The sequence below is a fragment of the Canis aureus genome, chromosome 16 (genome assembly GCF_053574225.1).
Source record: "Canis aureus isolate CA01 chromosome 16, VMU_Caureus_v.1.0, whole genome shotgun sequence".
Classification (NCBI taxonomy): domain Eukaryota; kingdom Metazoa; phylum Chordata; class Mammalia; order Carnivora; family Canidae; genus Canis; species Canis aureus.
The window spans coordinates 20665979-20679978 of record NC_135626.1 but is presented as its reverse complement, the minus strand read 5'-3'; the positions used below and the strand labels follow the sequence as shown (position 1 = coordinate 20679978).

The 14000-nt window shown below is 51.6% G+C and overlaps 2 protein-coding genes across 14 annotated transcripts in view; one reads left to right on the top strand and one right to left on the bottom strand.

Moving 5' to 3' along the window:
* Positions 1–13417, top strand: part of MYO1D (myosin ID) — a 326058-nt gene extending 312641 nt beyond the window's left edge. The window contains exon 22 of the mRNA XM_077852148.1: positions 11074–13417. Within this exon, the coding sequence (XP_077708274.1) occupies positions 11074–11230 (157 nt within the window). The 3' untranslated portion in view covers positions 11231–13417. The remainder of the gene's footprint in view (positions 1–11073) is intronic.
* CDK5R1 (cyclin dependent kinase 5 regulatory subunit 1) overlaps positions 1–14000 on the bottom strand; it is a 94203-nt gene that overhangs the window by 75656 nt on the left and 4547 nt on the right. The window contains exons 2-3 of one of the 13 annotated variants that reach the window (XM_077852162.1): positions 8978–9037; positions 1039–4017 (exon numbers count right to left, since the gene is read on the bottom strand). The exons of 9 other annotated variants lie outside the window; for them this stretch is intronic. The gene's annotated coding sequence lies outside the window, so the exon portion shown is untranslated. Of the gene's footprint in view, positions 1–1038; positions 4018–6695; positions 7147–8977; positions 9038–14000 lie in introns of those variants that run through there. 3 more of the 13 variants (XM_077852161.1, XM_077852163.1, XM_077852164.1) reach the window with 3 other exon arrangements.

Below are 14000 nucleotides of genomic sequence, written 5' to 3'. Positions count from 1 at the left end.
CTGCAGGCTCCCCACTCCCTGAGACACAACATTATTGAAATTAGGGCAGTTAATGACCTTACAATGGCTTTTAAGTGTTTACGTGAGAGGAAGAGTCACACACCTCTCGCTGTAAATCAAAACCAAGCAATGATTCAGCTTCCTGAGGAAGGCCTATCAAAAGCTGAGACAGACCAGAAGCTAGGCCTCTTGCACCAAACAGCCAAGTTGTAAACGTAGAGGAAAAGTGCTTAAAGGAAATTAGGGGCAGCCCTGGTGGCTCAGCGGTTTAGCACTGCCTTCAGCCCAGGGTGTGATCCTGGGGATCCGGGATCGAGTCCCACGTCAGTCTCCCTGCATGGAGCCTGCTTCTCCCTCTGCCTCTCTCTCTCTCCCTCTCCCTCTCCCTCTCCCTCTCTGCCTCTCTCTTTTTTTCTCTCTCTCGGTTTCTCAGGAATAAATAAATAAAATCTTAAAAAAAAAAAAAGGAAATTAGAAGTCCTCCTCTAGTGAACACACATATGATGAGAGCAAAACGGCCTTATTGCTGTTTAGGGGTCGGACCAGAAGACCAAATGAGCCACAACATTCCCTTAAGCTGAAGCCTAATCTAGAGCAAGGCCCCAACTCTCTTCAGTTCTGTGAAGGTTGAGAGAGGTAAGGAAGCTGCAGAAGAAAAGTGTGAAGCTGGCAGAGGTTACTTCATGAGGCTTAGGAAAAGAAGCCATTTTCTTAACAGAAAAGTACAAGGCAAAGCAGGAAGTGCTGGGGCAGGAGCTGCAGCAAGGTCTCCAGGAGATCTAGCTAAGATCATTCATGAAGGTGGCTACACCCAATAGCCTCCTATTGGAAGATGCCGCCATCTAGGACTTTCAGAACTAGAGAGAAGTCAGTGATTGGCTTCAGAGGACAGGCTGACTCTCTTGTTAGGGGCTAATGCAGCTGGTGACTTTAAGTTGAACCTCATTGACCATTCTGAAAATCCTAGGGCCCTTAAGAATTAAATGTACTCTGCTTGTGCTCTATAAATGAAACAACAAAGCCTCAATGACAGCCATCTGTCTACAGCATCGTTTATTGAATAGTTCAAGCCCACTGTTGAGATTTACTGTTCAGAAAAAGAGTCCTTTCAAAATATGACTGCTCTCTAATGATGTACCTGGTCACCCAAGAGGCCTGATGGAGATGGATCAAGGAGTAATATCAACTTTCAAGTATTACTGCAGAAATACATTTCAGAAGGCTCTGGTTGCCACAAATAGTGATTCCTCTAGTGGATCTGTGCAAAGTAAATAGAAAATATTCTAGAAGGGATTCACCATTCTTAATGCCATTAAGAACATCTGTGATTGGGGCCCCTGGGTGGCTCAGTCGGTTGAGTGTCTGCATTCAGCTCGGGTCATGGTCCCAGAGTCCTGGGATTAAGTCTCACATCAAGCTCCCTACTCAGGGAGTCTGCTTCTCCCTCTCCTTCCGCTGTTCCCTCTCTCTCTCCCTCTCTCTCTCTCTCTTTCAAATAAATAAAATCTTTTTAAAAAATTGTGATTTGTGGGAAGGGGTCAAAACAACAATGTTGGGCAGCCTGGGTGGCTCAGTGGTTTAGCGCCGCCTTCAGCCCAGGGCCTGATCCGGGATCGAGTCCCACATCAGGCTTCCTGCATGGAGCCTGCTTCTTCCTCTGCCTGTGTCTCTGCCTCTCTCTCTCTCTCTGTCTCTCTGTCTCTCTGTCTCTCATGAATAAATAAAATCTAAAAAAAAAAAAAAATGTTAACAGGAATTTGGGACAAGTTGATTCCTACCCTCACAGAGGACTTTGAGGGATTCAAGACTTGAGTGGAGATGTGGTGGCCACAGCATGAAAACTAGAATTAGAAATGGAACCTGGGCGTGGGACCGAGTTGCCTCCATCTCATGATGACCCCTGAGCAGAAGAGGAGTTACTTCTTACGAATGAGTGAAGAAAGTAGTTTCTTTTTTTTTTTTTAATTTTCATTTATTTATGATAGTCACAGAGAGAGGGGGGCGGGCAGAGACATAGGCAGAGGGAGAAGCAGGCTCCATGCACCGGGAGCCCGACGTGGGATTCGATCCCGGGTCTCCAGGATCCCACCCTGGGCCAAAGGCAGGCGCTAAACCACTGCGCCACCCAGGGATCCCAGTGGTTTCTTTTTTTTAAAAAAAATGATTTTATTTATTTATTCATGAAAAACACAGAGAGAGAAAGGCAGAGACACAGGCAGAGGGAGAAGCAGGTTCCATGCAAGAGCCTGATGTGGAACTCAATTCCAGAACTCCAAGATCATGTCCTGAGCCAAAGGCAGACGTTCAACCACTGAGCCACCCAGGCATCCCAAGAAAGTGGTTTCTTGAGATGGAAACTGCTCCTGTGAAGAGGCTGTGAAAACTGTTGAAAGGACAACACAGGATTTAGAATAGGACATCCACCTAGGTGATAGAGGAGCAGCAGGGTTTTAGAGCGCTGACTCCCAATTTTGAGACAAGTTCTACTGTGGGTAACATGGTATCAAACAGCATCACCTGCTACAGAGAACTCATTCCTGAAAGGAAGAGACAAGCTTCACATTGCCTTATTTTAAGGAACTGCCCCAGCCACCCCAACTTTCAGCAACCAGCACCCCGATCATCAATCCAGCCATCAACATCAAGGCAGGACCCTCTACCAGCAAAGATTCCACTCACTGAAAACTCAGATGATGGTTATTATCTTTTAGCAATAAAGCATTCTTTAAGGTGTGTATATTGGGTTTTTTAAGACATAATGCTATTTATTACACACTTTAACAGACCACAGCATAGGATCAACTTAACTGTTACATGCGCTGAAAAAAACAGAATAAGTCATTTGACTCGTTTTACTGTGAGGTCTAGAACCAAAACTGCAGTGTCTCCGAGGTATGCCTGTATTCACCTTTTTTTTTTTTTTTTTTTTTAAATTGTATTATAGTCAGAAGCTGGTGTCTGTGTGATGGTGATTCTTAGGTACTTTGTGAACTTCCTTTTATGGTCTTGTGCCTGCTCTGTGTGTACAGTGTCACTTCTCTGGTGGGTGCTCTGTTGTTGAGCACAGTGAATACACATACACACAAGTTTATGAATTGGGTTCAAATCTGTGTTCTCTTCATGTCGTCTGCTGGTCTACATGTGTTTTAGGAAAGCGTATTAAGATCATTTTCTGTAACGGTAGACGTGTCATGGGTACCTTCCAGCTGAACTACTCCCCGATAAAGAAAACAATTATTCAGTGAGTGCTTTCCCCAGCAGCACTTTTTGCCAGCCTTCTTGTGATTCATATTTGCCTTGTGCAGCCTGTTTTGTTTTAACTTTTCCTTGTCGCACTGATTTAGATGGATCTCAGGCAAACAGCATGGCGCTGCATTTCTAAATTAAATCTGAGAAGTCCCTTTTAACAGGGGTTCACACATCCACGTTGGTGTTTTCTTGTTCCCACATTTCTTCCTAGCTGTTCTTTTGTGCCTCTGCCTTGCAGTAGATGAAGCAGAGTTTCTTTCCCACTTGCTTCCACTTTTTCCAGAGTTGTATATTTCAGTAGAGCATTCTTGTTTACCATAAGTTCATTTTCTTCACGTTTGTGCAGGTCTTAGGGAGTCAAAAGTCCATCAGTGTCCCTATACACCTCTCCGATGCAAGAACCCAAGTGCCTCCCTGAGGATCACCACTCCATCTGTCATGTTGTTTTCCAGGACTGTATTTAGATCAGTGTTCGACTAGACCCCCAGAGTTAGTCATTTTCATTTGTTACTACTTTTTACAGTGAATATACATTTAGATTTAGCTTGGTGTCTGAGAAAGTCTTCATTTCATCCTCATGCTCAGATGATTGGCTGGGTATGGAATTCTAGGCTGATGGTTATTTTCCTTAAATGTTCAGAAGAGTCTGTTTTCATTATTTTCTCACTTTTGATGAGAAGGCCTACTATTCCTTTGCAAGTAATGTGTCTTTTCCCTCTGGGTGTTCTTAAGGTTTCTTCTTTGCCTTTGGTGATCGGCAGGGGGTTGCTGTTCAAGAGATTAAGAGAAGAGAGCTTGAGGTTTCAGGTCTTTACTGGAAAACCATGTGTTTCCCCATGTAGGGATTCCTTTGCCACTTTGTCAGGCTGGAAGGCAGACTCATATGACATTTTTCTAGATCCAGCAGCCTGGCGGGGCTCAGCCTCAGACCTCAGACCCAGTGCCCTCCAGTGTGGCCCAGGCATGACCCCTGCTCAAGCCAGCATGTCCCCAGGCTTGCCATCTGCTAGACCCTCCCTCTCACAATGGCCTCATGTCCCCCTCCCTCCTTCTAACTCCCAGAGATTATCCTTTCTTTACTTCAGCCTCCACTTTGATTTTAAATATTCTTTCTGTGGAATTTTATTCACATTTCTAGACACTGATAAGCCGTCAGGGAAGCTTGTCAGCTCCGATCATGTCATTGGAACCTGCAGAGCACGGTTGCACACTCTGAGCTGTGAGAGAGCCGTGGACACAGATGAACAGCCAGCTTAGCCCAGGGGGGCAGGCGGTTCTCAAAAGCTTTGGGGACTGAAGGGATTTTAGCAGAGGAGTGACAGGATCCTTCTGTGCCTTGAGAAGATCTCTCTGATGTCAATGTGGAAGACGTGTTTGAAGTGGGGTATGGGGCAAATTGAAGACAGAGGAATCCGTTGGGAGGCTCCATCAGGGCTGAGCTCTGAGCTGCGGTTGTGGCAGTGGACAGAGACTGCAAAGGTCCAGTGAACAGAGCTTGGTGACTTGTTGTGGGCCATGGGGGGAGAGGAGAGATCCAGGCTGACTTCTGGCTTTCAGGCCTCTGTGACCAAGCAGATGATGACCACTCTGGCTACCATAGGCTTGACAAGAGGAGAGAGCCAGTTTTGAGGAAGGGGCCAAGAGGATGAGCTCAGCATTGGACCCCATGAAGACCCAAGTCAGGGGATTTGTCTAGTAGGTGGCAGCAGATATGTGCTGGACCTCAGGCTAGGATGGGGATACTGATTGGATAATGGTCACTGAAACTGCAGGCATGGCTGACACTGCTGTAGGATAATGTCTGAGATGAAAAGGACAACAGATAAAACAATACTTAAGGAGTAAGAATGCAAATACTCCTCTGGGAGTCCTCCTCCTTCCTGATGTGCCAATCGCAGACATCACCACCTCTGGAATCACACCCCAGCTGAGGTGGCTCCCTCCAGGTGTCCCATGCACCTCACAGGGTGTTTATGTTTGCCCATCACCCTGGCAAGAATGGGAGTGTTGGGGCAGCTGGGTGGCTCAGTCGGTTGAGCATCTGCTTTCAGCTCAGGTCATGATCCTGGGATCCTGGGATCTAGCCTCGCACCAGGCTCCCTGCTCAGCAGGAAGTTTGCTTCTCCCTCTCCCCCCTGCTCATGCTCTGTCTCTCTGTCTCTCTCTCTCTCTGTCTCTGTCTCTCTCTCTCTCCTCTGTTTCTCTTTCAAATAAGAAAATAAAATTTAAAAAAAAAAAAAAAAAAAAGAAGAATGAGAGTATCTTGAGCTCGGGCCTGGGGCCCAGCCAGGGTAGGTGGTCAGTAAATAGTTGCCAAGAGAAGAGTAGGCCAGGGAGAAATGGAGAAATGGGTGATGGTGGTTGGCAAGGAGAGAGCAGAGGCAGGGTCACAAGTAGGGTACATGGGGTTTCTGCCCACAGGACCTCCTGGATGCTGGCTCAGTTCAGGGATGTAGAGGCAGGTGCCAGGCTGGGCAAGGGCCTCAGGACAAGCTGCCTGTCAAGAGCCGTGTAGTGACAAGGGAAGTTTTATCTTCTAAATAAAAATGGTGACCCCATCCCTTACCAGCAGCAAGCCCAAACAGGATTCAGTAGACCAGGAGATGGGACACTCCTCCCTGATTTCAGCACCGTGGGGCACTGAACTCTCAGACTCGCTTTAGAAGTGACCTCGCCCCAAGTACCCATTCGACTCCAACAGAAACAGAAGTAGCATTTCCTAAAGCCGGATTTTGAAAGACTAGCCTCCTGTGGTTTGACACAAGTAGAGGGGCTTGCTTCCTGAAGCAAAACGCACTGAGACAGCTGCACACATGAGCTCTAGATGTCCCATCTATAGCATGTCCTTGGCAAGCACCCAAGCCTACTCGTTTGTGTCCTAGGGGTGCCTAGAAAGAGAATGGCCTGACTCTCTGGTCCATCACGAAATGCTTACTACACGTCTCATCACTTGGAGAGGTATCTATTTACAACCTGCCTGTGCTCGGTGCAAGGCGAGCTTCCTCCCACCACATCCTGTGTGCAAACATGAGAGCGCATGTTGCACTAGCCTCACATTCTCGGGAGCACCTCGCCGGCCCCCAGAGAACATGCTCACCGAGGCACTGCACTGCACTCCACCCCCTCCATTCCCCTGTAGAGTCCATTTATCAGAACAGGTCACCACTGCTCCAGCAGGGAATCAGCAACGCCACTGAGATAGTGTCCCACTCATTTCTGCACGTCCTAGTCTGCATGGAGCAGGCCAGTGGGTGGGAGTCTCCTAATCCCAGCTGAGCAGAGCTGGACAGGAGGGAACATTTTCTGGGCCAGTTCAGCTCCCACGGAGACTTTTCTTGCCCCATTCTGTGCAGAACTGACAAAAAACACAGGGCTCACATGGGGATGCCCATTGATCAGGTCTTGCATTTACCCACAGATTTCTCTAATGAGGACAGGACTCTAAATGCAAAATGAAGGAATGTAATTTGATAAAGGCCATTTGCCTGCAATGATGGCTCGGAACAGATGAAACAAGATGAAAGTCCCCGAATTCCAGAGTTTGCTGAGCCATTAAATCCTGTAACAGAAGATGGGGAGGAAAACACCCCTCCCCTTGCAGCCAGCCTCCAACGGCAGCTGTCATTTGGCTTGGCATGCCATCAGAAGAAGACACGCTGCCTCCATCTATAAAATCTGCCTTCTTTTCTTTAAAATATGAGGAAGGTAGAAAGATTTCTGGGGTGGTGAAGCTCCAGCAAGAGAGGCCAGTTGATCCTCCTGGAGTGTCCACTTCCTGTCTGCCACTCGTACCCAGCTACTGGTGTGTCTCCAAAACAGGCACAAGAAACCCCTTCCTAACAACAACAACAACAACAAAGAAACCGCTTGCTGGTCTTAAAACCATTTTGGTTGAGCCTGAAATGAGAAAAAACATGGTTTGAGGGCAAAGCTCTTATTTATTAAGATTTTATTGTATTAGAGGGGATCCCTGGGTGGCTCAGCGGTTTAGCACCTGTCTTTGGCCCAGGGCACGGTCCTGGAGTCCCGGGAACAAGTTCCGCATCGGGCTCCCAGCATGGAGCCTGCTTCTCCCTCTGCCTGTGTCTCTGCTTCTATCTCTATCATGAATAAATAGAATCTTAAAATATATTTTTTTTATTGTATTAGAGAGTGCACACACGTGCACATGAGTGTGGGGGGAGCTGAGGGAGAGGAATAGCAAGCCGACTCCGCACCGAGTACAGAGCCCCATGCAGTCACAATCCCACCACCCTGTGATCACGACCTGAGCCAAAACCAAAATCAGATGCTCAGTCGACTAAGCCACCCAGGCATCTTTAGATTAACCCATTTTTTTGTATTATTGTGGTAAAATGCACAAAAATTTACCATTAGTCACATTTAGTACAAGTCACAATGCTGTGCAATCACCACCACTGTCTAGTTCCAGAATATTCTCATCATCCCAGAAGGAAACCCCATACCCTTTAAGCAATCCCCCCACACCCCACTCCTCTGTTTTTGTCTCTAAGGATTTGGGTATTTATAGTACATTTCATATAAGTGGGATTATGCCATATGTGGCTTTTCATATCTGGCTTCTTTCACTTAGCGTGTTCCCAAGGTCCATCCATGTTGTAGCCTGTGTCAGCACTTCCTTTTTATGGATGAATAATATTTCATTGAATTGATAGACCACTTTGTCCCTTCATCAGTTAATAGATATTTGGCTTATTTCTATTTCTTGTTTCTTTTTTTTTAATATTTTATTTATTTATTTATTTATTTATTTATTTATTCATGAGACACAGAGACAGAGAGAGGCAGAGACACAGGCAGAGGGAGAAGCAGGCTCCATGCAGGGAGCCCAACGTGAGACTCGATCCCAGAACTCTGGGATTACGCCCTGGGTTGAAGGCAGATGCTCAACCGCTGAGCCATCCAGGCGTCCCAACTAAGCCACCCAGGCGTCCCCTATCTCTTGTTTATTGTAAATAATGCTGCTGTAAACATTCTGGAACACGTGTGAACATCTGCTTTCAGGTATACCAGGAGTGGAAGGAATTGCTGGGTCATGTGGTATATAATTTTATGTGTGACTTACGGAGCAGCCACCAGACTCAATCCACATCATCCTCTGTCACCTATCGGTGGCTGTGTGCAGACGGCACCAGCAGAGGTTGCTTAGCCCAGATCTTGAGACCAGAAGACTGGTTCTCCTTCCAGCCCCACACTGTTCTGTTCTAAAGTCATCCCATGTAGCCCCTCACCCCCCAACTTCTGCCCAAACCCCACAGCACCCCATGAAGACGGGCTGGGAATCAGGGAAGGAGCAGGAGCACAGGCAAGGACTGTCACTTAAGCTGACAGTACAGAATATTCCTTTGCTATTCCTTGCTAAGGGGCAAGTCTCCCTTGTAGAACCCTCCCATTTTACAGGCTGTCTGGCCACTTTCCCTTTGGAATGAACTTCATGGGTTGGGTGTGCTTCAGCCCTACAAGGATCCCAACCAACTGTGCCCAGCATTTACACATATTTGAAGCTGGCAGAACTGTGTTGAAAGGAGGGAACAGTTTGCAGAGCAGATGACATGAGGCTGCACACCACGCTTGCGCCGCCAGCCCAGAGCAGCCCAGCTAAAAGTGTGTGTGTTGTCCATCAGCACCAAGGGGGCATCCCCACATGCATGCCGCAGTGCATGAGCCAGCCCTCCAGGGACTTAGATTCTAGAAGCAGAGACTGTACCTGTGCTGAGGCTGCCTAGAAAGGCTAGCAGAGATGCGTCCAGAATATTCTCATCGTCCCCTGCAAAATGAAGGAATGTGATTTGATAAAGGCCATTTGTCTGCAATGATGGCCAGCCCAGTGTGGGGAGGAGCAAACTGGAGCACTGGTTCTCTGTGGCTTTTCTATCCTGCAACCCCCACCCCGGCAGCTCCATGTTCAAGGTGAAGTTGGGCCACTGTTACCTCGTTATCTGTTCTAGCCCCTCATCCCTCTTTGGTTTCCCACCAGCCTCAACCCTGCACCAAGAGTGTTGAGCAGATGCTAGAGATGCCCAGAGCCTGAAAGAAGGAGGCAAAATGCAGTCAGGGGCCCTCTCTGTGGACACTGAACTCAGGGCTAAGGAGGGTCTGGAGTCAGAAGGACCCGACTGAAAGTAGTGTGTCTCAAAGGGTACAAATGCAAGAAGGTGGGGGTGGCTGGGGAGTCCCATCCCCACCCCTGTGTTTAGAATATGGCCCCTTTAGAGCCTTTTCCCGAGGACTTTGAGGCCCCCAGGTGACTCTAGAACCCACTGTGTGCACAATGGGGTACCATGGAGAGGGGCCGCAGATATGGACTGGGAGGCTGGGCCTGTCCCCAGCAGGGCACTGAGGGAAGGACACATACCCACCAGGAGGCCAGGACAAAAGGGAGGCCTCTGCCAGGGTCAGAATGGGGGCATCTCCAAGGGATATGATTCCAGCTCAGGGGGGCCCGGAGGTGGTGCCAGGGTGACAAGGAGGAGAAAGAGGTGACAAACTCAGGAAGGTGCAGGTACCGAGTCCCGGAAGCATCACCAGGTACAGGCAGGGCCACGGTGCAGAGGCTTTGCTGGCCCTGGGCCAGCAGGACGGTGGAGACCATGGTCGCAGGTCCCCACACCGAGACCCTGCACAGCAGCCCTGGCTCCCCCGGGAACAGAGACTGCCTGAGTCATTGCCTTTGGTGGACTCTATTTTTATGTCCAAGTCTGGTTAAAAATAGCTGTCTAAGCCAAGGTTTTAGCTGCAGCTGACAAGACATTAAGTATTAGGTACCTGATGCCCACAAGTGATAACCACGGGTCTCTTCCCGCTCCAGCATCCGTCTCCGGGACATACCCAGGGAGAAGGCAGGCAGGAGAGGGGCATGGGGATGCCCCCTGGCAGCATGGAGCCCGGGAGAGGCCACGCTGGGCCCCATGTCCGTCCAAGGGGCCGCAACTCCTGTCAGGCCAGCGTGTGCCCAGAAGGCACCTCGCACATACCTGGGCGCAGCAGGGTCAAGTGCACCGCCGGACTGGCCACCAGTGACACCGCAGGCCCTCTTCCTTGCACCTCTGGCTCCGAGAAAGCCGAGGGGTACAAGCCAGAGTGTGGCATGAGGGTGTGCCAGCGTGTGTGAGCGCACAGGAGGTGCCTGCCACTTTGCACACATTTCTCTGCTCAGCAAGAAGGTGGCATCTGGAATATGTGCGGTGTGGCAGCCCTCGGCAGGTGCTCCCACACTGGGAGGTGACAGGGAGCCACCACCACGCTGGCCTTGAGCATCCCTGGAGTCGGAGAGGGCCTGCCCGCGGTGCTGGGAAAGCAGGGGTCAGCCCCAGTTCCCACGGCTGGGCCCTTTGGCCGGCAGGACACCCAGAAGACCTTTCACCCAGGAGAGCCCACGGGCAAGAATCTCCAGTCACGCCTAGACGTGCCTTCCCAGGCTCCCTGTTGCTCCACGGACTGCTCGGTAGCCCTGAATCAGAAGCCTGTGCCCCTCCTGACCACGAGCCCCCTGCTGCCTCTAACGCCCAGGTGACTGGGGACCCGGCCTCAGGCCAGAGCCTCGGTGGCTCTGACCCAGCGCGGCAGGCCTGGTGCAGGCCCAGCGACCCAGCGTCAGCCCCAATCCCTGTGGATCGAGGCTGCAGCCAGCGCCGGCCCTTGCTGCCCTCGCCCTCTCCGGGGTCACTGTCTGGGCCACCGCAAGGCCCGGAGGAGCTCGGCACAGCTCGGCACACGGCGGGCCCCAAGCGCTGCCAGGGCAGTTCACCCCACTCTGGCTGCCTGCTAACCGCCTGTCTGGTCTTTCTCTTTTTGGTTTTCCAGTGAGAAGCGCCACCTCCAAGTCAACGTCACCAACCCTGTGCAGTGCAGCCTGCATGGGAAGAAGTGCACGGTCTCCGTGGAGACGCGGCTCAACCAGCCGGAGCCCGACTTCACCAAGAACCGCTCGGGCTTCATCCTCAGCGTGCCGGGGAACTGACAGCCCGAGGGGAGGCCTCGCCAGCGCTCGGGGCCACCCCACCTCCAGGGCCCGGTCTAAATTGCCGACTCCCCGCTACTGCCCGCTAGAAATCAGCTCGCCAGGGTCCGTGCTTGGGGCCGAGCCCCCCTTCTGCCTCCTCCAAGGCTCCTCCCCTGAGGTTGTCCTGCTGGCTTTCTGCCTCTGGTCTCCGTCCTCCCCCCCCCCCCCCAATTTTCCAGTCCTCACTCAACAAACCAAAGATCCCGATGCCCTGCCACAGACCCTGAGCTCACGCCCAGACCATAGCTCATCACAGAGGCGACGTGATGGTGCCTCCAGTCAGCGAAGGCCCCTGCTGCCACCGCCCCCCCTCCCCAAGCCGCACCATTTGCCAGGTCAGGTCAGTGAGCCTTGACCCAGGGACCAGCAACTGACCCTGCAAGGCATGGATGCAGTTTTCCCAACCAAAAACATGCTCCCCTGGGGGGTGGGGAGGAGATTGGCAGAGATGAGCTGGGGATGTAGCCCTGCTCTCTCTGCGAGGGCAGCCTGCCACCCCTTCCCTGAAGGTGACCTGGCTCAGAGCTCCTCAGTGGAGCCCCTCACCCCCAGCAGTTAACCAAGGCCATCAGGTGAGCAGGGTCACTAGCAGGACTGGCCCCTCAGCCCAGAAGCCGGCAGAGCATCTATGCCCAGGGCCTGCCTCATACCAGGCCTGCAGGCCTCCTCTCTGGGAGAAAGCAGAGCACGTGCTCCAAGGGCCATCTTCCTTACTACATAGCCTGGGCCCGCGGGTGTAGCACACTCGTGTGCACAGTCGCAGAGCTGCTCAGTGGTTACCGTGTCTCCTGTGCCCACACTGCTGTCTAAGCGCCGATAAGAAACCAGAGTGGTAGGGCCAGGGAGTATTCGGGGGTCTGGAAGTTTCCCTTCTGACACCTCTGTTTCATACACACTTGGAGAATGGGGACCAGGGCCAGAGGGGCAGAGTGACAGACACAGAGTGGGGGTCCCGGCACTGCAGGCCAGGCCAGGATACCCACCTGCCCCCACGTATACACACACACACACACACACACACACACCCCTTGCCGCTGCAGCTGGGGCCCAATGCAGGCCTCATGCCAGGAGAGTGCCACCACCCTGCCAGTCTGTGCCCAACGGAAAGCATGGAGCCTCAGATGTCCTCCTGAGATCGCTGTGCTCCTGAGCCTCAGCTGAGGACGCTGCCCCAAGCCCCTGAGCAGCCCAGGCCTCCCAGCCAGGAGCCATAATGGGAGAGACTTGGGATACCGCATGTGGGGAGGGGGCTAAGGTTGAGCCCACGACTCAGGGGGAGACTGGCAGGATGCAAAAGAGGGACGTGCTCTCCCCCCGCCACCCCACCCACTCTTGACCTGCCACCCCAACTCTGCAAAACACACCAAGTGCCTGAGCACAGCTCCTCTGTGCCTGGCCCAGTGCCTGACACGGCCAGCTGGCTGACACCCGTGCGGTCCCAACAGCAGGGTCTCATCCGCACCCCAACTTCCCAGGGCCCAGGAAACATTTGCACCATGTGCAATTTGCAACAAAGAATCCTCTCTCGGCATCCTGTCCTTAGAAACCCCACCTCATTCTCCAAGCCTGGTCGGCTGCCTGCACAGCCCAGAGGCGCCGTTGGCCTGGTCTAGCAACAGAATTTTGCCAATCACCTTGACACTAGTTGAACCATCCTAACTGGAACGGCGCCTCCTTTCCACTCATTTCCCCAAACTTGTCGCTTTACACTAGAGACATGTACATGTATGTTTTAGATGCTCCAAAATGGAACATGCCAAATGAGTGCCTTTGCCTTTCTGAGGCTGGGGAGGCGGTGGGCCTTGGAGTCCTCCCTCCAGCCGTCCGGGGTTGCCTGTGGCTCCTCAGGCCAGCAGAGGGGCTTCCAGCCGAGGGCCAGTCCACAAGCACTTTTTCATGATGTCCTCAAGTCCCATTACGTGGCACCTGAAGGAGTAAGAATTGAGGGTGTGATCTCAGTGGTGCTTCCAGGGGGCCGGGGGTGAGCAGGAGGACGCAGTGATTGTAGGCAACGAAGTGTTTCTCTTGATCTAATTAAATGCAGTGGTATGGTTTGCTGCGTTTATTCCTATTTTCCATTAAATTAACTTTATTTCTAGAGCATATTTTGATTTACCATCAAGAGCAATAAAGCATTAAATCTCATTTTTAAAGGTATCCTGCTCATCTGTAATTGAGAACTATACACAGAGTCAGCTGTTGTCCCAGAGGATGGGAGGGAGCATGAAGCGCAAATAAGGTAAAATGGAGGCTAATTTACTGGGGGCTTTTGAACAGGAATATGAAACAGCCAGTGAGGCACAAGCAGTAGGGAGGCAGGGAGGCGGCGTTATATCAAGCACTTTGTTCCATCATTTTGAGGTCTGTCCGCTAGATTCGTGAAGTTCACTGCGTTCCGGTGGCCTGAAGTCACCGATGCCTACAGAGGCCGGGTGGCCTTGCCCCAGGCTGGCTGGCTGGGGACAAGGGGGTGGCAAGAGAAGGAGCCAGAGGAATCTGGACCTCTCGGGGAGGGGTGGAGCTGCAGGTAAGCAAGGCCCCGCCGAGACGAAAGAGCCTCCCAGCACTCAAGGGCTACCGGGTCACCGTCATTGGTGGCAAAGGATGTGCAGTGCACCTACTCTGACCCAGACCAAAGGACATGCCCTGAAAGCGAGTGGCCCTGATCACAAAGCTGACCGCTCCCAAGGGCCAACTGGGTGGAGTGGCCTTCTTAGCGATCACGGTG